Source organism: Staurois parvus, unplaced genomic scaffold (genome assembly GCF_062004578.1).
Source record: "Staurois parvus isolate SC_StPar_1 unplaced genomic scaffold, SC_StPar_1.0 ptg000937l, whole genome shotgun sequence".
In the NCBI taxonomy this organism is placed as follows: domain Eukaryota; kingdom Metazoa; phylum Chordata; class Amphibia; order Anura; family Ranidae; genus Staurois; species Staurois parvus.
In genome coordinates, this window is record NW_028318733.1 from 1,157,052 (window position 1) to 1,183,120 (window position 26,069).

Genomic DNA, 26,069 nt, shown 5'->3' on the forward strand with positions numbered 1-26,069 from the left:
GCCCCTATCAACTTGCTCAGACATCCATAGTAAGTACCATTTATAGCACTATAAGTACCATATGTAGTGATGTGTATTTTATATATTTTATCAATTATATATATACTGTATATATACAGTATATTGGCAAAAGTATTGGGACACCCCTCTAAACCATTGGATTCAGGTGTTCCAATCACTTCCATGCCCACAGGTGTATAAAATCAAGCACCTAGGCATGCAGAGTGCTTCTACAACATTTGAGAAAGAATGGGTCACTCAGGAGCTCAGTGAATTCAAGTGTGGTACCATTAAAGGTTGTTACATGTGCAATAAGCCCATCCATGAAATTTACTTGCTATTAAATATTCCACGGTCAACTGTTAGTGGAAATTGGAAGCAACTGGGAACAACTCAGCCACGAAGTGGTAGGCCACGTAAAATGACAGAGGGGGGTCAGCGCATGTCGAAATACCTCAAACTTTGTGTGGCCTTCAGATTAGCACAACAACAGGTCATAGAGAGCTTCATGGAATGTGTTTCCATGGCTGAGCAGCTGCTTCCAAGCCTTACATCAAGTGCAATGCAAAGCTTTGGATTCAGTGGTGTAAAGCATGCCACCTCTGAAATCTAGAGCAGTGGAGATGTGTTCTCTGGAGTGACAAATCACGCTTCTGTTTTGCAATCCAGTGGACGTGTCTGGGTTTGGTGGTTGCCAGGAGAATGGTACTTGTCTGACTGCATTGTGCCAAAGTGGAGGGTGGATTATGGTGTGGGGCTGTTTTTCAGGGGTTGAGCTTGGCCCCTTATTTCATATGAAGGGGACTCTTAAGGCACCAGCATACTAAGACATTTTGGACAATTGCATGCTTCCAACTTTGTGGGAACAGTTTGGGGATGGCCCCTTCCTGTTCCAGCATGACTGTCCACCAGTGCACCAAGCAAGGTCCATAAAGACGTGGATGAGTGAGTTTGGTGTAGAGGAACTTGACTGGCCTGCACAGAGTCTTGACCTCAACCCTATAGAACACCTTTGGGATGAATTAGACCGGAGACTGCGAGCTAGGCCTTCTCGTCTGACATCTATGCCTGGTCTCAGAAATGTGCTTCTGGAAGAAAGGTCAAACATTCCCATAGGCATACTCCTAAACCTTGTGGACAGCCTACCCAGAAGAGTTGAAGTTGTCAAAGCTGCAAAGGGTGGTCCAACTCAATATTGAACCCTATGGACTAAGACTGGGATGCCATTAAAGTTCATGTGCGTGTATAGGCAGGAGTCCCAATACTTTTGGCAATATAGTATGTGTATATACTCTATATATATATATATATATATATATGTGTGTGTGTGTGTGTGTGTCTGTGTGTGTGTGTGTGTGTGTGTGTATATATATATATATATATATACAGAGAGAGAGAGAACTCTTTATCAGCATTTTTAGATATTGCTCTGTTAATACATTTATGTACATAAATACGATGTCCTAAATGGTTATAGGAGGAGAGCTAATTAATAGAGATATATATTTATACACATATTCATGCTAACACTTTTATCGGGAGTACCTAGAATGTTATTAGCCTTCCCAGTATGTACTACTCATGCTTTTAGTACTCTTGTTATTGCTTTATTATTGTTATTTTAATTTATGTACACAATTACAGTGTCCTTAAACGAATATGGGATAGTAGTCAATTGATAGAGATACATGTATACATATATATATATATATATATATATATATATATATACAGTATATATATATATATATATATATATATATATATATATATATATATATACCTATACCAACATCTTATATCAGGACTGCCCATAACGGTATTGATTCATTTATTTATTATTCCTGATATTTTTTATTCGTGGTCTCACTGTTTTACCATACCTCTGGATAATAATGATAATATGTCAAGTGTCTATTAGTATCTTTTTTACTGTTATTATTCCTTTTCATCTCCTTTTATTTCTTTTATATGGCCAGAAACTAGGGAACTGGTGTTTAGCATAGCCATTCAGTTTTATGCCGGCTTAAATATTGCTGGAACCTGTTGTCCCACAATTGTGGCATTCCATCATCGCCTACTATTTATTTGGTAGCTACAGGAGTATACTCCTAGGCCTGTAGAAGGAGCTATAGGCTTCGAGCACGTAGCCTGTGTGTCTCTGTGATCCAGCTCTCCGACTCTTCCGGTGACGTCATTTCCGCTGGTGCATTCCACGCTGGTTTGCATTGAAGCTTCCTGGACTTGGTAGCAGTCTGGTGTCCATCTTCATCTCCAAGACCCCCTAGAATCACGGCCGTCAGTTCCTGAATGACGGAAAGGAGTGGCCCACGGATTTTTTCTGTTTTTCTGTTATCTAGAGTTGGCAACACTCTAAAGGAAGGCAGCCATTACCCTCAGCATTCCAAGGACTATTTTATGGACTCTCCTGGTCATGGCTCTGTATAGTGCCCTTACAGCCACTTGACCATTATGGTTGGCTGTTATCTATATTATTGATAATACACCTCTGTGCACCAGTATTATTTGTTTTTTTTCATTTCCCAGAGACGTTGGCGTGTGGGTGGAGGCATATAAATGTAGAAGCCTGGGAACAGGGCAGGAAGTGAGCTGGGAGAGAGCTGGAAGGAAGGTGTGAGGAAGAAGCTGTGCAGAACGCCGGAGGACTGAGCCAGGCCACAGAGTGAGAAAGCAGAGGATGAGGGAGGAATAGCCAACTGCTAACATTGCCAAAGAATCTGGAGAACTATCCTATTGGCCATTACCTGGAGTGCTGCAGTCACTAACGAACTCTGCAGGAGGAGCCGCAGGACCATTGGGAGCCCCCATCTAACGCGAGACAACCAGTGACTGGGTTGACGCCACAGATCGGGTGAGAGAGTCCCAATCTTCAGCTAATTAAGTTGTCACTGATATTCTATTAAGTCAGCCATTCTCTATCTAGATACTGACATAGTTCACAAGTTACACAAGTTGAGGCATAGTTCATCCAGACTATTAGCAAACACATATCCAGCATAATCCAGTCATCAGGGCCTACTGCAGTGTCCACCCTCTGCGGGCCAAGCCACATCACTGTTTCCTTTGCAACTGGTTTACACCCATCAAGGGACACTTGTCATTGTTGCCATTTGCTACTGAGGCCTAGAGTGGAATTAATCTCTTGTCAATAAGTGCTTCTGCCCACCCTTTAAACAACTTGCTTAAAACCTGCATCTCATCTTGTGCGTTAAAGGGGTACTGCCCAGGTTAAATACTGCTTAAAGGAATAGTGCCTGTGCTTGCATAAATCCTTTTGAGGGACTTCCGCTTGTTGCAACCAAGGAGATCTGAATTCTTGTAATGCACAAACTGGTCCCCAACAAGTGCAAAGAAGATCTTCCAATGCAGTTTAAGGGACACTAACCTTCCTAATTAAGGAGCTCTTTCCTTACCTCAGACTTGAACCTTGTCATCAGCTTCTGAGGGCCCGAAGTGGGCAAGCCTTACTCTTTTTAACAGTTTTTCTTTGCTTACTGGGGACAAAAACATCTCAGAACTGAGGCCTTTTGTTAAATTCTGAATTTCAGGACATCCAGAACTGACTGAGATTTATGCTATATGTGTTGACCTTTGCTCAAAGTTACTAAGCGTGATAACTGTTATTAAATGCACGCCTATAATTTTGTGCTGCTTTACTGTGCCCACGCACAACTCTAATATAAACAGATATCAGTTCACTCTGACTCGTGTGTGAGTCTATTTTCTGGTAATATTGAGAGAGTTTACTCTGGCCAAAGTGTATGGCTGTGTCAGCATGAATTGGGCTTTTAGAGTGGGGTCAAGAGCGACAGGGAGCCCAAAAGTAACTCAGCGACCCTTAAGGGGGTAGTGCTACAAATGTCATTTAAGTGACAACTTTGTAGGAAAAAAAAAATTAATTTTCTAGAAACTCATGGCAAAAAATAAAATCTTCCAAGGGCTGAATATGCCTCTCAGCAAATAGCTTGGGGTGTCTACTTTTTGAAAAGGGGTCATTTGGGTTGGTTTGTGCTATCCTGGCATCTCAGGTCCTCTGAAACTTTTGAAAGGGAGTTGCTTTTCGGGCCCCCTATGCAGCTAAACTCCCAAAAAGTCTCACACATGTGGTATCCCCCATACTCAAGAGAAGCAGCAGCATGTATTTTGGGATGTAATTCCACATATATCCATGCCATGTGTGAGAAATATATAATTTAAGTGACAACTTTGTGTAATAAAAAAAAGGAAAACTTTTTTTTTTTTTTTTTAAAAAACTTGTGAAAAAAGAATAAACTCTTCCATGGGCTCAACATGCCTCTCAGCAAATTCTTTGGTCTGTCTGCTTTCCAAAAGAGGGTCATTTGGGGGGGCTTTTGTACTGCCCTGGCACCTCAAGAAATGTGATGGACAGTCAGAAAGTAAAAGCTGTCTTACTTCCGATATATATATATATATATATATATATATATATATATATATATACACCATAGATTGTAGATGCTATAAATTTCACACACACCAATAAATATACACTTATTGGAATATTTTCACCAAAGACAAGTAGCAGAATACATTTTGGCCTAAATGTTCTACAAAATTTGAGTTTATAACAGAAAGTAGAAAATATTGGGGTTTTTGTTTTCAAAATTTTTGGTCTTTTTTCATTTATATCACAGAAAATAGAAAACCCAGTGGTGATCAATATCACCAAAAGAAATCTCTATTTGTGTGAAAAAAAACATAAATTTTGTTTGGACGCAGCTTTGCATGACCACAAAATTACCAGTTGAAATAGTGCAGTGCCCAATAGCAAAAAATGGCCCAGTCAGGAAGGGGGGAAAACCTTCCGGAGCTGAAGTGGTTAAAATGTATATGTAATAACACTAGGGATTATCTGACTGCCTTCTGGGGGATCAGGAAGAAATTTATTTTCCCCCGCCAGAGCATGTTGAACCATGCCTTCCTCTAGATCAGCTGTGTGTATAATATTCTGTATATGGTGGCTTTCTCTTTATTTATTTAATGTTGGTTGAAATAGGTAGACTTGTGTTTCTTTTCAACCTAAGTGACTATGTCCAAGAGAACTCATTAGCAAATGCAATGCAAGTGACAAGGTACAAGTACAATGGAGGGCGGATGGAATTTGTGCTGAAAGTGGTTTAGTCATGTGTAATGAAAGGGGGGTATTTTGAGAGGACAAGGGGATCTTTGCATGGGAGGCACACTGTGCTTCACGCACTTTTGACTTTGTACTTCGTGTATTACTTAGTCCTGACTTTTGTACTCTGTATATGCATTAAGCAATCTTGACATGCAGTGCAGCCAGAAATTATTCACAGCTCTTAACCTTTGCCACATTTTGTTATGTTACAGCCTTATTCCAAAATGGATTCAATTAATTTTTTTCCTCAACATTCTACAAACAATACCACATAATGACAACGTGAAAGAAGTTAGTTTTGAAATCTTTGCAATTTATTAAAATGAATTCACAGCCCTTGCAATGACACTCAAAATTGAGCTCTGGTGCATCCTGTTCCCACTGATCATCCTTGAAACATTTCCACAACTTGATTGGAGTCCACCTGTGGGAAATTCAGTTGATTGGACATGAAAGAAAAATTCATAAATCTGTCTATATAAGGTCCGACAGTGCTTGGAAACAGTGCATGTCAGAGCACAAACCAAGCCATGAAGTCCAAGGAATGTCTGTAGACCTTCAAGACAGGATTGTATCAAGGCACAGATCTGGGGAAGGGTACAGAAAAATTTCTGCAGCATTGAAGGTCCCACTGAGCACAGTGGCCTCCATCATCCGTAAGTGGAAGAAGTTTGGAACCACCAGGAATTTTTCTAGAGCAGGGCGCCTGTCCAAAATGAACGATCGAGGGAGAAGGGCCTTAGCTAGGAGGCAACCAATCATCCGATGGTAACAAGAGCTCCAGCGTTTCTCTGTGGAGAGAGGAGAACCTTCCAGAAGAACAACCATCTCTGCAGCACTCCACCAATCAGGCCTATATGGTAGAGTGGCCAGATGGAAGCCACTCCTCAGTAAAAGGCAAATGGCAGCCCACCTGGAGTTTGCCAAAAGGCACCTGAGGGACTCTCAGACCATGAGAAACAAAACTCTCTGTTCTGATGAAACAAATATTGAACTCTTTGGACTGAATGCCAAGCATCATGTCTGGAGGAAACCAGGCACCGCTCACCACCTGGCCAATATTATCCCTTCAGTGAAGTATGGTGGTGGTAGTATCATGCTGTGGGGATGTTTTTCAGTGTTAGGAACTGGGAGACTAGTCAGGATCGAAGGAAAAATGAATACAGCAATGTACTATCACGTACCTGAAGATGGAGGCCAATAGAAAGAGGACTTCCCTTGTGGCTAAGTTCTGGACTCCCCTGAGAGTGGGACAGCAGGAGTCAGGCCCAAAGTTGCACAGGTCACCTGTAGGAGTGCTGGTTGGTGGTCCACTCAGAAGCACAGTTGGTGCACAGAGATAGGTCTGCAGACAGGAGGCGCCTGTGCGTGGTATGCAAGCCCTTCTGGGATTTAGATGTTTACTGGGTAGTCGGTTTAAGCCAAGGTCAGGTATCAGGTGGGAATCAGAGCAGACGTAGTCAGATGGGATAGTCGAGGTCATACACAGAGGAGCGAGAGAGAGAGTATCCGTAAGCCAAGCCGAGGTTACATCAGGGGTAAATCAGAGTAGACAGGTTCAGGAGCAAGCCGAGTCAGTAACAGGAAATCACAAGTCAAAATCACAGGAAACAGGAGCAGGGCACGGGGAGCTCGAGATCATCCAGCAACTTGAGGAAGTGATGAGCCTCTTTATAAAGGCCATCTGGCACCAAACTGAGGCTGATGTGTGCTTCTGTGGCCATACAGAGTACTGGCAGAAATGCCAGATCTTCCAGAACTTCTGCCGTGGACAGGACCCCGACATGTACAGAGACATCCTTGATGAAAACCTGTTCCAGAGCGCACTGGACCTTAGACTGGGGAGACGGTTCATCTTTCAGCAGGACAACAACCCTAAGCACACAGCCCACTTAACAAAGAAGTGGCTAAGGGCCAACTCTGTGAATGTTCTGTAGTGGCCCAGACTTGAACCCGATTGAACATCTCTGGAGATATCTGAAAATGGCTGTGCACCAACGCTCCCCATCCAACCTGATGGAGCTTGAGAGGTACTGCAAAGAAGAATGGGAAAAATTTCTCAAAAATAGGTGTGCCAGGCTTGTAGCATCATACTCAAAATGACTTGAGGCTGTAATTGATGCTAAAGGTGCTTCAAGAAAGTATTGAGCAAAGGATGTGAATATTTTAAAGAAAAATCACGAGCGCCAAAATTCATACAAATTAATACTAAATATACAAATAAATGCTGCTGCTCATCAGTGCAAACTCACGCCAAAAAAATTAAATATAAAACATTAAAACAGCGCAAAAAGAATTCCACTGCAAAAATATGTAAATATATATATATATAAAATTATAAGTCCCACTCCAAATTGGTGAAAAAATAATTATATAATAAAAAATTATTAAAAAAATATATAGATATTCTTGAAAGTCCTCTTCCCAAAGTAATAAATCGTGCTTCCACCAAAAATAGTGCTCAAAAAATTATACCGCACTCACCAGATATTGGTGAAAAAACACCTTTTAGGGGTTTTTTTTGGGATCCTAGACCCAGTCAGTATGCCTCCAGATTCTCTTGGATTTTCCCCACTCCAAACCAGAATATGGCCAGCCTCCAACCTCCAGGATCACCAGACACCACTCTCCAAGAAAAAGCTCAGAATAATGTAGGGAAAAAACAAATGTATAGCGTAATACTGCAACACTTGGTTATATTCAATTTTCAAGTACCAAGCCACTCACATTCTTAATGATCAAAATCAGCATTTTATTGCATTTAAATGAATCCAAAACGCCACATCACCAGGGTAATTTCCTGAGATCCCACGGTCAGCGTGTTTCACCCCTCCAGGGCGTTTTCACAGACCTGAAAACGCCCTGGAGGAGAGGCGAAACAAGTTGACGCATTTCTGGTTCTGTCGCCATACGTAATATGTCACTTCCGGAGAGTGGAACACACGCCGTTGTACAGCGTTCCCGGGGGCCATCTTGTGTATGGGTGATTCTGTGCTGTCATCTGTTGCTGACCGTGGGATCTCAGGAAATTACCCTGATGATTTAGACACAATCAAATTTTAGAAAGATGAAGCATTATTCTGAATTATTTTCCCAATAAAAATAACTGAGACTCAGAGATGAAATAGACATACTGTATACTGTGTAATATGGGAAATACCACACAGAGATGATAGTTCCCTGTCAACTTACTTAAAAAATATCAAATGTGTTTTAACAGTTGTAACAAAGACATATTTTCAGACGTCTCAATATAGCAGGACCCTTAAAACTTCTATAAGCTTTATTGTCTGTTTTTGGTTTCTCATTGTTTTTTCTTCTGTTTTTCAGGGAGTAGATATTCAGAATTTTTCCAGCAGTTGGAGCAACGGCCTTGCGTTCTGTGCTCTCATATTAGCCTTTTTCCCTGATGCATTTGACTATGACTCTCTTGACCCCAAGAACAGAAGGCAAAACTTTCAACTGGGATTCAGCACAGCAGAGTGAGTAAAATAATTTAGAGATATGCACTAACAGTGACCTGGAGAGGTAGACTAGGATTTTTTTGTACTCACTGTAAAATCCTTTTTTCTGTGCTCATTGGAGGACACAGCTCTGTGTTTGATAATCACTAACTGGGTTCAATGCCACCTGCAGTAAAAAACAAAAGACAGCCCAGGGGTTGGCCTCTGTTGGCCAAAACTCTCTCCACAGCTGTGGACAGTGATGCCGTGGCGTACCAGTGAAAATAAGACAAACAAAAGTAGAGTATTTTCACATGTGGCAGCAGCAAGCCGGGGGGGGGGGGGGATGCTGTGTCCTCCAATACTTACAAAAAAAGGATTTAAAGCAAAAGTATTCTATTTTATCTTTCATTCATTGGAGGACACAACTCTGCTGTAGATTATCAGTAACTGGCATGTTTCAAAGCAGTGCCAGAATGGGGTGAGCAAATAAATTAAACAGAAAAATAGACAACTGTCTTAAGGAAAAATGATAGGGGCCAGTCAAACTGCTGTCTGCTAAAACTTTACGTCTAAAATGAGCATTAGCTAATCCTTAGGGTGCAGTGGTTTAGGGCACAGTTATGAAACCAGGGTGTATTTCTGCAAGAGAAAGGATGACATCAACTATGTCAAAAAGTAGTGTCTTAGATGCAGGACAACATTATTCTTATACGGAATATAGGGTTTGCAGGATATTACTGCCAATTCAGATACCTTGCATGCCGAATTGATGGCCATTGGAAAAGCCACTTTCTGGAGCAATGTAATCAGTGGCATCTCTCCAATGTTCTTGAAGGGTGGTTGTTGTAAATGCAATACTAGATCCAGGTCACACTTTGACAATGGTGATCTTACAGGTGAAGCAGCATTCATTACTCCCTGAATGAAGGGAGTGGCAAGTGGCATTGATGCCAGTAGATTTTGAAACACACCTCCCATACGGCGACAAGGTACTTTGCCAGAGGGATCTCCCATGTTGAGGCCATGTGGTCTGGTATGGTCCAGAGGGGGGGGCCACATGCTTGTTGTCTTCCATTCCTGACCATCCAGGCTGCATGCTCGGATTATTGATCTGGTATGGATTTTTAGGGGTAACTCATGTATTTATTGCATGTAGATCTTCCCTAAAATCCATATCAAATCACAAGGGTCTGCAATGGATTTCCTAGGGGACCTAATGCTTTTTTTTCCTATGATGTACCACCTTCAAATCCATACCTAACTCATAGTATGTTTTTTGGGATGGCAGCAGGGTGTGCAATGCAATTATTTTTCATTCTCGCTGTAGGAGGCGCTACAATTACAACAAAAAAAAAGCGGCACACAGGCCCCTCCCCAAAATACATAGCAGACCCTTGAAAGGGAACTGGGTTTTGTCTTTTCTTTAACAAATAAAAAAGCTGGGAATGTGTGAATGCGTAAGCACTTTGTGCGTTAATTAGCCCTAACCTTTGCATTCTGTGTTACATACTTCTGACCACTGCACTCTGTGCATTACACACTCTTGACCCTTGCACTCTGTGCCTTACAGACTCCTATACTATATGCACTATATTGTACAATACATGCTTCTGACCAAAGTGTTCAGTATCGCAGAAGTTGCAACAGTTGCTGGTTATTAAACAGTCCCATCCATTTTAATGAAGTTCTTTTTTAAGTGTTTTCTTTCTTTCTGTCTCTTTTCAGAGTACACAAAAGCTTATGTAATTGAAGTAGTTATTTTTTAAATGGTGTGTGATTGTTTGTGGCATAGCAATCAAAGCATATTTATTTTTTAAATTAGATTTTATTTTTAAACAGATTTTTTACACTTTCAGGTATAACAAGGTCACACCACACACACAGAAAGTGTAACACGGAGGAACAGTATGTAGCAGTGACCACAATAAGTAAATTGAATATATAGTTACAAGGTAATTTGTGTAACAGCAGACTCTTCAGCAAAAAAAAACACAACTATATTGTTTACATGACCATCTAGCCATATTTCCCATCTTCCTGGCTATAGTTCAGAAGTCCATTTTATTGTTCCATTGTTAAGTTATACCATATCTCACGATATCTAGCATCGCCAGATACTGTTTCTAACCAGCTAGCCCCAAATAAGGAAAAATGTTTTTGGTACTCCACATTGTTGGTATGTAATTTTTTCAAATATAACATAGTTTATTGAGTTCAGCAAACCAGTTTTGCTAATGTAGAGGCTGCAGTGAAACCGACTGCAGAACTATCATTTTACAAACTGAAAACAAAGATTGTGTAATTGTCAAGGCACTGTGTTGGCCTAGATCAGTGGATTCAAAGCATTCCATTAAATAGACAGTATGTGCATTACATATATGTATATAGAGAATATCAATCCTTAGTTTGAACCTGATTAGTCAATCTAATATTGATACACTGACATTTTGAGATATTGTCTTGCCACATAGAATTGGAGAACCATATTAACACCAGCATACCACCATGGCTAAAAACCTTACGTTTAGATAGTTCTGGCTACTAGTTCTAGCTTGTATTCTCTTTTAAGGGGGGAATATTATGGGGCTTTTGATATGAAGAGTATGTTGAACATCACACAAACCTTCTCTATAAGTTTTACAGTGGGGTATTAGGAATGAGTTTTGGTGTATAAGAAAGCTTTCAGGAAGTGTAGTAAATTAAGGCCTCCAAACAGGTGTAGCACCCTCCCAGTTAGGTGCTAGGATGTGTATAGTTAGGTTAACCACTTGCCATCCTGAGGATTTACCCCCCTTTTTGCTATTCGGCGCTGCACCATTTCAACTGATAATTGCGCGATCATGCAATGCTGTACCCAAACTAAATTTACGTCCTTTTTTTCACACAAATAGAGCTTTCTTTCATTGGTATTTGATCACCTGTGCGCTTTTTATTTTGCGCACTATAAACAAAAAAAGACCAAAAATTTTGAAGAAAAACATTATTTTTTACTTTCAGCTATAAAAAATATATAGTAAACTCAAAGTTGTCATAAATTTAGGCCAAAATGTATTCTGCCACATGTTTTTAGTAAGAAAATCCCAACAAGTGTATGTATTGATTGCTTTGTGTGAAAGTTACAGCGTCTACAAATGGTGGCATACAGTAGATACTGCAATTTATGACATTTTTTTGCTATAGAGCGCTGCACTAGTTTAACTGAGAATTGCACGGTCATGCAATAGGGTACATAAATGAAATTTTTTTTTCACACAAATAGAGCTTTCTTTTGGTGGTATTTGATCACCTGTGTGCTTTTTAATTTTTGGTGCTATAAACAAAAAAGTTTTGAAAAAACAATTTGTTTTTTTAAACAATGATAGTTTCTCATTTCTGTCATAAAAAATATCCAAAAAAAATGACGATTTTGTCATAAATTTAGGAAAAAATGTATTTTGCTACATGTTTTTGGTAAACAAAATCCCAATAAGTGTATATTCATTGCTTTGTGTGAAAGCTATAGCATCTACAAACTATGGTATAGATACTGCAATTTACGCCATTTTTTTGCTGTATGGCGCTGCACTAGTTTAACTGACAATTGCACGGTCATGCAATATGGTACATAAATTAAATGCACGTCCTTTTTTCACACAAATAGAGCTTTCTTTTGGTGGTATTTGATCACCTGTGCACATTTTATTTTTGCCGCTATTGTGCGCTGTCATGGCAGGAGAGGAGTCTCCAGAGGGACTGGCCTGTGTGTCCTGAGCCTGAGTGCAGAATATTTTGGGCAAATTCCGGCTCAGCTGGGAGTGTGGAGTCCTGGGCGACCTATTTTCCCCATGGCCAGGTGGTTATAGCTGTTAAAAGCTAAAGTTACTCCCCAAGTGCAGCGAAGCTGTAAGGGAATCCCAGTGAGACGATTGGCGAATAGAAGTGCGCATGCGCACAGAAATGCGAGATCGTGCACAGACACGTGCCTAAGCACAGTGAAGATTGGTGCCAGATGGACTATTTAAAAGGTGCCTCTCCCTGTGCTGAGTGCTGACTGGTCTTCAGCTGTTCCCCGTTTTTGTGTGATTTCCTTGTTGCTAACTCGGCTTGTTCCTGACCTGACTCCTGATTATTCTCCTGCTTGATACTTGTTCCTGACTTCGGCTCTGCTCCTGACTTTGGCTTGCTTATGATTTGGTACTTCGCTGTCCGCCCATTGATGACCCCGGCTATTCCTATGACATTGCTCCTGTCTCCTATCCCAGCTTCCTGCCTTGCTCTGGTGCACACCTGGCGACCTACCATACCAGCTCTGCATATCACTACTGGTCCTGAATCGGAGGTTCATTAGTCTTCCAAAGTCTCCAGCTGCAAGAGCTTCAAACAACATCTGCTGGCGCTCTAGTCCCTAGACGCCCTCTGTTCCACTTCCAGGGCTAGTGTCAGGGATCTTGGCTGCTTGCGGGTACGCACATGCGCATATCGCCGATGCGCACTAGCCGCCAAGCACTAGGACTTGGGTGATTGCAGCGGCGACGGCATTTGATAAAAGGAGAAAGGGGGAATTGGTCTCTAGCAGCCCACAGCAGGGGGTTCCTCAGGGCGCGGGGTCTAAGTCCCAATCTGCTTGTTCACCAGGGCCCCTGATGGTGGGGATGGACTTGGAGCAGACTGAGACCAGGTCGCGACCCCTGAGTCCATCCGGCAATGGTAGAGAGTGCCATCAGGGGTGTGCGGGAAATGGAGCCTGACGTGAAGAGGCTGGCAAGCCTGGTATCAGGGACAGATCCGTGCGGGATGGATGGATGGATCGTCAGGGTAACGTAAGGCGTAGTCAGGCAGGCCAGGTCAGCAACGTGCGGGCAGCGAGGTACCGGAGGAGCAGGCAGAGAATGGTCAGGGTCACAAGCCGGATTCAGCAACTAACGGGCAGCACGGTACAGAGGATCAGGCAGAAGGATGGTCAGGTAAGCCAGGGGTCAAGCAGGAGACAATCAGCAGGGTCAGGAACAATGCAGAGGTCGGCAACAGAAGCTTCACAGGATCAGATAACAGGAACAGAACAATAAAGACCAAATGGCAATTGACATACCTCCTGTCCCATTTAAATAGCATGCCCTGAGCTGTCATTGGTGCCAGGCGTGTGACCGGGATCGCGAGGGCGCAGGCGCGGCCGTCGAGATCGCCCAGGTCTCACTGCTCGCTGGCTAGAGTGTATCGGTGTTCTGCGCATGCGCCGCCCGGCAGATCGCGGCAGAGCCACCACTCCCAGATTGATCCGAGAGTTTTGTCGCAACCATCCACAAAGGAGAGGTCAGTTGGTCATCTGGAGGCTGCCCGTGGGCGGGGGGGCAATGTCAGGGATCTCGGCTGCTCGCAGGTACACGCATGCGCAGATTGCCGATGCACACTAGCTGGCGAGCACTAGGACTTGGGCGATCACGGACACGCGCCTGGCACCAATGAGAGCACAGGGCACCCTATTTAAACCAGCCCTGTGCATCTCCAAATTGCCTTATGGTCTTGTTCCTGTGTTCCTGATTGCTCTGTACTCCTGATTGCCTTGTTGCCGACCCAGCCTGATCCTGATACTGTTGTCCTCTCCTGCTCTGACCCTTGGCTCGTCCTGACTATTCTCTGCCTGATCCTGATTGCCTGACCTCCTGTTGCTGAAACTGGCCTGTGACCTGTTTATTCTTTGCCTGCCGCTCTGTACTGTCTGCTCCGCTGTTATCAACCCGGCCTGTCTGACTATGTTATACCTCTTCACATCTGGCTCTTACCTGCTCTACGCCATTGGCGGCTGCCTTTACCACAGCTGGTGTTACTCGGGGGTCGCGACCTGGTCTCAGGCTGCTTCAAGTCCATCCCCACCATCAGGGGCTCTGGTGAACCAGCAGACTGAGGCTTAGACTTCGCGCCCTGAGGGACTCCAGCCAGTGGGTCGCTAGAGGCTACCGCCAGTCGGCTCCTGACAGCTAGTGACAAAGGTGAGGCCAACCTTGTCATTTCAGTCTCCAATCAGGTACGTGACAGGAGCCTCATGTTCAAGTGGCCATATTGGTCATGAGGCAGACCATGCCCCTCCTAGGTACTGGAATTTACACAGCTTTTAGTTTCTAACTTCCCATCACATTTCTTGAGGTGCTAAAATACCAGGACAGTACAAACACCCCCAAATGAACCCTTTTCGGAAAGCAGACACCCTAAGCTATATGCTGAGAGGCATATTGAGTCCATGGAAGATTTATTTTTTTCCACATGTTTTTGGAAAATGGCAAAAACTATTTTTTTTCTTTACACAGTTGTAATTTAAATTACATATTTCTCACACAAGTCATGGGTATATGTGAAATTACACCCCAAAATACATTCTGCTACTTCTACTGAGTATGGGGATACCACATGTGTGAGACTTTTTGGGAGCCTAGCCACATACAGGAGACTGAAATCCAGTGATCACTTTGAAAGCCTGAAGGTGCGTAACTTCTTCATTTCACTTCCTCACTACTAGAGATGAGCGAAGTATTCAAAAATTCGATTCGACTGATTCGGCAAATTCGTGGAAAAATTTTGATTCGAGTCGAATATATTCGCTGTGAATTTAACTTAAAAAAGGGTGTTTCTAGGCTTCAGAGAGACTTAATATTAGTGCTGAACACTGTACCTTTAATTTAAATGCCCTTGGAGTCTGCTGGGGAAGAGAAATAATACTGTCAGGCAGTAGGACATGCAGATGAGTGCCGTCGATCTTAGAATCACCGCACACTTCACTCATTTGGGCAGTCACGGGGCCAAAACCAGAGTGTGGAGCCACAGTGTGGCGGTGGAGGCAGCAGCAATGGGAGGCCATACAGCACCCTATGACAAAATGGAAACCAGCAGGAGTGTGAGGAGACCTGAAAGTGGCACATGCAGTGGGAGCAATGGGAGGCGGTACAAGGACCCATGTCACACTGTGGACCCAGCAGCAGCGTGACCAGGCGGTACGGGGGCCCATGGCAGATTACAGGCCTGGCAGCAGCAATGGGAGGCCCGTAATCTGCCAGCACCCTATGACAAAAAATGGAACACACCAGCAGTGTGAGGAGACCTGAAAGTGGCACATGGCAGAGTGTGGCGATGGAGACAGCAGCAATGGGAGGCCGTACAGGGACCCATGACAGACTCTGGACCTGGCAGCAGCATGAGGAGGCGGTATAGGGGCCCATGGCAGATTAGGGGCCTGGCAGCAGCTATGGGAGGCCCGTAATCTGCCAGCACCCTATGACAAAAAATGGAATACACCAGCAGTGTGAGGAGACCTGAAAGTGGCACATGGCAGAGTGTGGCGATGGAGACAGCAGCAATGGGAGGCCGTACAGGGACCCATGAGAGACTCTGGACTTGGCAGCAGCATGAGGAGGCGGTATAGGGGCCCATGGCAGATTAGGGGCCTGGCAGCAGCTATGGGAGGCCCGTAATCTGCCAGCACCCTATGACAAAAAATGGAACACACCAGCAGTGTGAGGAGACCTGAAAGTGGCACATGTTTGGGGCATGATTCATGGCGGATTTAGTCAGTTGTGTCAGGAACTGGTGGTTTGAAATCCAGACTAATCCACGCCTGATTCATTTTCACAAACGTCAGTCTCTCCACACTTTGGGTGGACAGTCGTGTCCTCCGCGGAGTTGCAATACCTCCTGCCGCACTAAACATGCGCTCCGATGCCACGCTACTGGCCGGGCATGACAGCCTTTCAAGGGCAAATTCAGCTAGTTGGGGCCAAAGGTCAAGTTTCGTTGCCCAGTAGTCAAGGGGATTGTCTACCTCGGTTGGCAGGGTGCTGTCCAAGTAGGCCTAAGCCTGTTGTTTGAGGTCCTGCTCCAGGTCCACCTGATGCTGCTGCTGCTGCTGCTGCTGCTGCGGCTGGTTAGTAGTTTCCTCACTGCGCTGGTGAAGAAAGCTACTCATCATCGACTGCAGACTGAGGCAGCCGCTGCTGGTGGAGCTGCCACTGCTCCTACCACCCCACCCCTCCCCTGCTGCCATGGCAGCGGAACGCGAGCGCACAGGGCCCACAGTGTCTGAGGATGGACGTTGGCGCAGACAGGCAGAGACCAGCTGACTACATAGGTGGTTTTTATAGTACGTTATTTTGGCCTCCCTCTCAGCAGGTGTGAAAAAGGCCACCATTTTTGAACGGTAGCGAGGGTCCAACAAGGTGGACAGCCAAAAGTCATCCCTCTGTCTGATGGTTATTATTCGGCTGTCGCTACGCAAGCAAGCGAGCATGCTATGGGCCATTTGTGCCAAGGAATGCGAGGGACTCCCTGCCTCCATCTCCACAGCATACTGCCACGGTGCGTCTGGGTCCTCTGTCTCCTCCTCCTCCTCCTCTACCAGATGCTCCTGCTCCTCCACTCCTGTCCGCTGAGTGGAAAAACCACCCATTTCACTCAATAATTCCTGAGCACCAATGTCCTCCTCTACCTCCTCCTCTTCTTCCTGTCCTGCCCCCACAGGGGTCATGTGGCGTTGAGATCTGTGCGCCACGTCTACCGCACCCTGACCAGCCATTGTTAACAGCATTTGTTCCAGGACGTGCAACAGAGGAATGACATCGTTCATCCCATAGTCCTGGCGACTCACGAATAGCGTGGCCTCCTCAAAGGGCCTGAGCAAGCGCAGGTGTCACGCATGAGCTGCCAATGGCTGACATCTAAGTTACACAGGGAGTACCTTTATCCGCTTTTAACATCAGGAAATCGGTGATGGCCTTTCGCTGTTCGTAAAGGCGGTCTAACATATGTAGGGTTGAATTCCACCTTGTTGCAACGTCACAGCATGAGGAGTCGGTACGGGGGCCCATGGCAGATTACGTGCCTGGCAGCAGCAATGGGAGGCCCGTAATCTGCCAGCACCCTATGTCAAAAAATTCAACACACCAGCAGTGTGAGGAGACCTGAAAGTGGCACATGGCAGAGTGTGGCTATGGAGACAGCAGCAATGGGAGGCCGTACAGGGACCCATGACACACTCTGGACTTGGCAGCAGCATGAGGAGGCGGTATAGGGGCCCATGGCAGATTAGGGGCCTGGCAGCAGCAATGGGAGGCCCGTAATCTGCCAGCACCCTATGTCAAAAAATTCTACACACCAGCAGTGTGAGGAGACCTGAAAGTGGCACATGGCAGAGTGTGGCGATGGAGACAGCAGCAATGGGAGGCCGTACAGGGACCCATGACAGACTCTGGACCTGGCAGCAGCATGAGGAGGCGGTATATAGGGGCCTATGGCAGATTAGGGGCCTGGCAGCAGCTATAGGAGGCCCATAATCTGCCAGCACCCTATGTCAAAAAATTCAACACACCAGCAGTGTGAGGAGACCTGAAAGTGGCACATGGCATGAGACACTGTGGACCTGGCAGCAGCATGAGGAGGCGGTATATGGGGGCCCATGGCAGATTAGGGGCCTGGCAGCAGCTATGGGAGGCCCGTAATCTGCCAGCACCCTATGTCAAAAAACTGAACACACCAGCAGTGTGTGAGGAGACCTGAAAGTGGCACATGGCAGAGTGTGGCGATGGAGACAGCAGCAATGGGAGGCCGTACAGGGACCCATGAGAGACTCTGGACCTGGCAGCAGCATGAGGAGGCGGTATATAGGGGCCTATGGCAGATTAGGGGCCTGGCAGCAGCTATGGGAGGCCCGTAATCTGCCAGCACCCTATGTCAAAAAATTCTACACACCAGCAGTGTGTGAGGAGACCTGAAAGTGGCACATGGCAGAGTGTAGCGATGGAGACAGCAGCAATGGGAGGCCGTACAGGGACCCATGACAGACTCTGGACCTGGCAGCAGCATGAGGAGGCGGTATATAGGGACCTATGGCAGATTAGGGGCCTGGCAGCAGCTATGGGAGGCCCGTAATCTGCCAGCACCCTATGTCAAAAAACTGAACACACCAGCAGTGTGTGAGGAGACCTGAAAGTGGCACATGGCAGAGTGTGGCGATGGAGACAGCAGCAATGGGAGGCCGTACAGGGACCCATGAGAGACTCTGGACCTGGCAGCAGCATGAGGAGGCGGTATATAGGGGCCTATGGCAGATTAGGGGCCTGGCAGCAGCTATAGGAGGCCCATAATCTGCCAGCACCCTATGTCAAAAAATTCAACACACCAGCAGTGTGAGGAGACCTGAAAGTGGCACATGGCATGAGACACTGTGGACCTGGCAGCAGCATGAGGAGGCGGTATATAGGGGCCCATGGCAGATTAGGGGCCTGGCAGCAGCTATGGGAGGCCCGTAATCTGCCAGCACCCTATGTCAAAAAACTGAACACACCAGCAGTGTGTGAGGAGACCTGAAAGTGGCACATGGCAGAGTGTGGCGATGGAGACAGCAGCAATGGGAGGCCGTACAGGGACCCATGAGAGACTCTGGACCTGGCAGCAGCATGAGGAGGCGGTATATAGGGGCCTATGGCAGATTAGGGGCCTGGCAGCAGCTATGGGAGGCCCGTAATCTGCCAACACCCTATGTCAAAAAACTGAACACACCAGCAGTGTGTGAGGAGACCTGAAAGTGGCACATGGCAGAGTGTGGCGATGGAGACAGCAGCAATGGGAGGCCGTACAGGGACCCATGAGAGACTCTGGACCTGGCAGCAGCATGAGGAGGCGGTATATAGGGGCCTATGGCAGATTAGGGGCCTGGCAGCAGCTATGGGAGGCCCGTAATCTGCCAGCACCCTATGTCAAAAAACTGAACACACCAGCAGTGTGTGAGGAGACCTGAAAGTGGCACATGGCAGAGTGTGGCGATGGAGACAGCAGCAATGGGAGGCCGTACAGGGACCCATGAGAGACTCTGGACCTGGCAGCAGCATGAGGAGGCGGTATATAGGGGTCTATGGCAGATTAGGGGCCTGGCAGCTGCTATTGGAGGCCCGTAATCTGCCAGCACCCTATGTCAAAAAACTGAACACACCAGCAGTGTGTGAGGAGACCTGAAAGTGGCACATGGCAGAGTGTGGCGATGGAGACAGCAGCAATGGGAGGCCGTACAGGGACCCATGACAGACTCTGGACTTGGCAGCAGCATGAGGAGGCGGTATATAGGGGCCTATGGCAGATTAGGGGCCTGGCAGCAGCTATGGGAGGCCCGTAATCTGCCAGCACCCTATGTCAAAAAATTCTACACACCAGCAGTGTGTGAGGAGACCTGAAAGTGGCACATGGCAGAGTGTGGCGATGGAGACAGCAGCAATGGGAGGCCGTACAGGGACCCATGAGAGACTCTGGACCTGGCAGCAGCATGAGGAGGCGGTATATAGGGGCCTATGGCAGATTAGGGGCCTGGCAGCAGCTATGGGAGGCCCGTAATCTGCCAGCACCCTATGTCAAAAAATTCTACACACCAGCAGTGTGTGAGGAGACCTGAAAGTGGCACATGGCAGAGTGTAGCGATGGAGACAGCAGCAATGGGAGGCCGTACAGGGACCCATGACAGACTCTGGACCTGGCAGCAGCATGAGGAGGCGGTATATAGGGACCTATGGCAGATTAGGGGCCTGGCAGCAGCTATGGGAGGCCCGTAATCTGCCAGCACCCTATGTCAAAAAACTGAACACACCAGCAGTGTGTGAGGAGACCTGAAAGTGGCACATGGCAGAGTGTGGCGATGGAGACAGCAGCAATGGGAGGCCGTACAGGGACCCATGAGAGACTCTGGACCTGGCAGCAGCATGAGGAGGCGGTATATAGGGGCCTATGGCAGATTAGGGGCCTGGCAGCAGCTATAGGAGGCCCATAATCTGCCAGCACCCTATGTCAAAAAATTCAACACACCAGCAGTGTGAGGAGACCTGAAAGTGGCACATGGCATGAGACACTGTGGACCTGGCAGCAGCATGAGGAGGCGGTATATAGGGGCCCATGGCAGATTAGGGGCCTGGCAGCAGCTATGGGAGGCCCGTAATCTGCCAGCACCCTATGTCAAAAAACTGAACACACCAGCAGTGTGTGAGGAGACCTGAAAGTGGCACATGGCAGAGTGTGGCGATGGAGACAGCAGCAATGGGAGGCCGTACAGGGACCCATGAGAGACTCTGGACCTGGCAGCAGCATGAGGAGGCGGTATATAGGGGCCTATGGCAGATTAGGGGCCTGGCAGCAGCTATGGGAGGCCCGTAATCTGCCAGCACCCTATGTCAAAAAACTGAACACACCAGCAGTGTGTGAGGAGACCTGAAAGTGGCACATGGCAGAGTGTGGCGATGGAGACAGCAGCAATGGGAGGCCGTACAGGGACCCATGAGAGACTCTGGACCTGGCAGCAGCATGAGGAGGCGGTATATAGGGGCCTATGGCAGATTAGGGGCCTGGCAGCAGCTATGGGAGGCCCGTAATCTGCCAGCACCCTATGTCAAAAAACTGAACACACCAGCAGTGTGTGAGGAGACCTGAAAGTGGCACATGGCAGAGTGTGGCGATGGAGACAGCAGCAATGGGAGGCCGTACAGGGACCCATGAGAGACTCTGGACCTGGCAGCAGCATGAGGAGGCGGTATATAGGGGTCTATGGCAGATTAGGGGCCTGGCAGCTGCTATTGGAGGCCCGTAATCTGCCAGCACCCTATGTCAAAAAACTGAACACACCAGCAGTGTGTGAGGAGACCTGAAAGTGGCACATGGCAGAGTGTGGCGATGGAGACAGCAGCAATGGGAGGCCGTACAGGGACCCATGACAGACTCTGGACTTGGCAGCAGCATGAGGAGGCGGTATATAGGGGCCTATGGCAGATTAGGGGCCTGGCAGCAGCTATGGGAGGCCCGTAATCTGCCAGCACCCTATGTCAAAAAATTCTACACACCAGCAGTGTGTGAGGAGACCTGAAAGTGGCACATGGCAGAGTGTGGCGATGGAGACAGCAGCAATGGGAGGCCGTACAGGGACCCATGAGAGACTCTGGACCTGGCAGCAGCATGAGGAGGCGGTATATAGGGACCTATGGCAGATTAGGGGCCTGGCAGCAGCTATGGGAGGCCCGTAATCTGCCAGCACCCTATGTCAAAAAACTGAACACACCAGCAGTGTGTGAGGAGACCTGAAAGTGGCACATGGCAGAGTGTGGCGATGGAGACAGCAGCAATGGGAGGCCGTACAGGGACCCATGAGAGACTCTGGACCTGGCAGCAGCATGAGGAGGCGGTATATAGGGGCCTATGGCAGATTAGGGGCCTGGCAGCAGCTATGGGAGGCCCGTAATCTGCCAGCACCCTATGTCAAAAAACTGAACACACCAGCAGTGTGTGAGGAGACCTGAAAGTGGCACATGGCAGAGTGTGGCGATGGAGACAGCAGCAATGGGAGGCCGTACAGGGACCCATGACAGACTCTGGACCTGGCAGCAGCATGAGGAGGCGGTATATAGGGGCCTATGGCAGATTAGGGGCCTGGCAGCAGCTATAGGAGGCCCATAATCTGCCAGCACCCTATGTCAAAAAATTCAACACACCAGCAGTGTGAGGAGACCTGAAAGTGGCACATGGCATGAGACACTGTGGACCTGGCAGCAGCATGAGGAGGCGGTATATAGGGGCCCATGGCAGATTAGGGGCCTGGCAGCAGCTATGGGAGGCCCGTAATCTGCCAGCACCCTATGTCAAAAAACTGAACACACCAGCAGTGTGTGAGGAGACCTGAAAGTGGCACATGGCAGAGTGTGGCGATGGAGACAGCAGCAATGGGAGGTCTCCCATTGTCCCAACATGGCCCAAATAGTCCCAACATGGGCCCCCTGACCACGCTTGACTTTCTGGCCACATAGTCGACATACGGCTACGTTTACTTCCTCGGGCGGCTTGACGAAAAATTGCCACACCGCCGAGTAGGAAACTTTGCCCCCGATACTCCTCACTGGCTGACTGCTGCTTCCTCCGTGCACACCGGCACCACTACTGGCCGTGGTGGTAGGCTGCAGTGGAGCTGGTGCTCTACTCCGTGGCCGTTTGGCTCCACTGACACTGCTTCCACTGACACTGCTGCGACCCTGCTGCTGTCTCCTGGGCAACCCACCGACTGTTTAGCTCACTGCCAAGCTGCCACCCTCTTCTCCTGATGATGCGGAAGAAATTGCCTGATGACGACGAGGCTGCCAAGTGCGATCAACCTCCTCATCATCAAGTAGGGTCTCCGCCTCACTACTAGCCCCCTCGGCTGCGTCTGGGTCAGGAGACAGACCTGTCTCTAGACCGGCTACCGGGCCACTCTCCTCGCCACTACTTCTTCGCCTAGCTGCTGAAAAGGCGGATGTCTCCCCCCGTTCCTGACCGCCCTCTGTTAGCTCTTCCTCACTGTACAGTGGGGCTGAGCCCACAGCATGCGATACTTCGCTTGGTGAGGGAACACCAAAGGACAGGGGCAGGTAGAGGACACGTGATTTCAGTGGGCTAGGTCCCGGGCCATGCCAACTAACGGTTGTGTCTGACGTACCCACCGACCGTTGGCTGTAGGTGTCAGAGGTGACCTGGGAAGAGGAAGACGACCGAGCCAACCAATCGATGACGGCAGGGTTGTCGGTGGAGACACGACCGCTGGATGACACCGGGAGCACTGGCCTCTGGCTGCGAATAGTGCTGCCTCGACCCCTTCCTCTGCTGCCACGTCTGCTCGCTCCTAAAACATTGCCTCCTCTGCCACTCCTCTGCATGTTGTCTGACATACTCTTTAATTAAACGATTATGTGTCCCTGAGTAACAATTCTGTGTCCCTGAGTAACAATTCTGTGTCTGTGCGAGTAACAATTCTGTGGCCCTAAGTAACAGTTCTGTGGCCCTCAGTAACAATTCTGTGTCTGTCCCTGAGTAACAATTCTGTGGCCCTAACTAAAGTTTCTGTGGCCCTAAGTAACAATTCTCTGGCACTCAGTAACAATTCTGTCTGTCCCTGAGTAACAATTCTGTGGCCCTAATAACGTTTCTGTGGCCCTAAGTAACAATTATCTGGCACTCAGTAACAATTCTGTCTGTCCCTGAGTAACAATTCTCTGGCACTCAGTAACAATTCTGTCTGTCCCTGAGTAAAAATTCTGTGGCCCTAAGTAAAGTTTCTGTGGCCGTGAGTAACAATTCTCTGGCACTCCATAACAATTCTGTCTGTCCCTGAGTAACAATTCTCTGGCACTCAGTAACAATTCTGTCTGTCCCTGAGTAAAAATTCTGTGGCCCTAAGTAAAGTTTCTGTAGCCCTGAGTAACAATTCTCTGGCACTCCGTAACAATTCTGTCTGTCCCTGAGTAACAATTCTCTGGCACTCAGTAACAATTCTGTCTGTCCCTGAGTAAAAATTCTGTGGCCCTAAGTAAAGTTTCTGTGGCCCTGAGTAACAATTCTCTGGCACTCCGTAACAATTCTGTCTGTCCCTGAGTAACAATTCTCTGGCACTCAGTAACAATTCTGTCTGTCCCTGAGTAAAAATTCTGTGGCCCTAATTAAAGTTTCTGTGGCCCTAAGTAACAATTCTCTGGCACTCAGTAACAATTCTGTCTGTCCCTGAGTAACAATTCTCTGGCACTCCGTAACAATTCTGTCTGTCCCTGAGTAACAATTCTCTGGCACTCAGTAACAATTCTGTCTGTCCCTGAGTAAAAATTCTGTGGCCCTAAGTAAAGTTTCTGTGGCCCTGAGTAACAATTCTCTGGCACTCCGTAACAATTCTGTCTGTCCCTGAGTATGAATTCTGTGGCCCTAACTAGCGTTTCTTTGTCCCTAAGTAACAGTTCTGTGGCTCTGAGTAACAATTCTGTGTCTGTGCGAGTAACAATTCTGTGGCCCTAAGTAACAGTTCTGTGGCCCTCAGTAACAGTTCTGTGTCTGTGCGAGTAACAATTCTGTGTCTGTGCGAGTAACAATTCTGTGGCCCTAAGTAAAGTTTCTGTGGCCCTCAGTAACAGTTCTGTGTCTGTGCGAGTAACAATTCTGTGTCTGTGCGAGTAACAATTCTGTGGCCCTAAGTAAAGTTTCTGTGGCCCTAAGTAACAATTCTCTGGCACTCAGTAACAATTCTGTCTGTCCGAGTAACAATTCTCTGGCACTCAGTAACAATTCTGTCTGTCCCTGAGTAAAAATTCTGTGGCCCTAAGTAAAGTTTCTGGGGCCCTGAGTAACAATTCTCTGGCACTCAGTAACAATTCTGTCTGTCCCTGAGTAACAATTCTCTGGCACTCAGTAACAATTCTGTCTGTCCCTGAGTAAAAATTCTGTGGCCCTAAGTAAAGTTTCTGTGGCCTTGAGTAACAATTCTCTGGCACTCCGTAACAATTCTGTCTGTCCCTGAGTAACAATTCTCTGGCACTCAGTAACAATTCTGTCTGTCCCTGAGTAAAAATTCTGTGGCCCTAAGTAAAGTTTCTGTGGCCCTGAGTAACAATTCTCTGGCACTCCGTAACAATTCTGTCTGTCCCTGAGTAACAATTCTCTGGCACTCAGTAACAATTCTGTCTGTCCCTGAGTAAAAATTCTGTGTCCCTAATTAAAGTTTCTGTGGCCCTAAGTAACAATTCTCTGGCACTCAGTAACAATTCTGTCTGTCCCTGAGTAACAATTCTCTGGCACTCCGTAACAATTCTGTCTGTCCCTGAGTAACAATTCTCTGGCACTCAGTAACAATTCTGTCTGTCCCTGAGTAAAAATTCTGTGGCCCTAAGTAAAGTTTCTGTGGCCCTGAGTAACAATTCTCTGGCACTCCGTAACAATTCTGTCTGTCCCTGAGTATGAATTCTGTGGCCCTAACTAGCGTTTCTTTGTCCCTAAGTAACAGTTCTGTGGCCCTGAGTAACAATTCTGTGTCTGTGCGAGTCACAATTCTGTGGCCCTAAGTAACAGTTCTGTGGCCCTCAGTAACAGTTCTGTGTCTGTGCGAGTAACAATTCTGTGTCTGTGCGAGTAACAATTCTGTGGCCCTAAGTAAAGTTTCTGTGGCCCTCAGTAACAGTTCTGTGTCTGTGCGAGTAACAATTCTGTGTCTGTGCGAGTAACAATTCTGTGGCCCTAAGTAAAGTTTCTGTGGCCCTAAGTAACAATTCTCTGGCACTCAGTAACAATTCTGTTTGTCCCTGAGTAACAATTCTCTGGCACTCAGTAACAATTCTGTCTGTCCCTGAGTAAAAATTCTGTGGCCCTAAGTAAAGTTTCTGTGGCCCTGAGTAACAATTCTCTGGCACTCCGTAACAATTCTGTCTGTCCCTGAGTAACAATTCTCTGGCACTCAGTAACAATTCTGTCTGTCCCTGAGTAAAAATTCTGTGGCCCTAAGTAAAGTTTCTGTGGCCCAGAGTAACAATTCTCTGGCACTCCGTAACAATTCTGTCTGTCCCTGAGTATGAATTCTGTGGCCCTAACTAGCGTTTCTTTGTACCTAAGTAACAGTTCTGTGGCCCTGAGTAAAGTTTCTGTGGCCCTAAGTAACAGTTCTGTGGCCCTCAGTAACAGTTCTGTGTCTG

At 46.9% G+C, this 26,069-nt stretch overlaps 1 protein-coding gene across 2 annotated transcripts in view; it reads left to right on the top strand.

Annotated features, from left to right (window-relative positions):
• The window catches only part of SMTNL1 (smoothelin like 1), a 525,456-nt gene that overhangs the window by 331,094 nt on the left and 168,293 nt on the right, over positions 1 to 26,069 (top strand). For both annotated transcript variants that reach the window (XM_089656773.1, XM_089656772.1), the window contains exon 4: positions 8,492 to 8,643. In XM_089656773.1, coding sequence (XP_089512899.1) covers positions 8,492 to 8,643 — 152 coding nt within the window. The remainder of the gene's footprint in view (positions 1 to 8,491; positions 8,644 to 26,069) is intronic.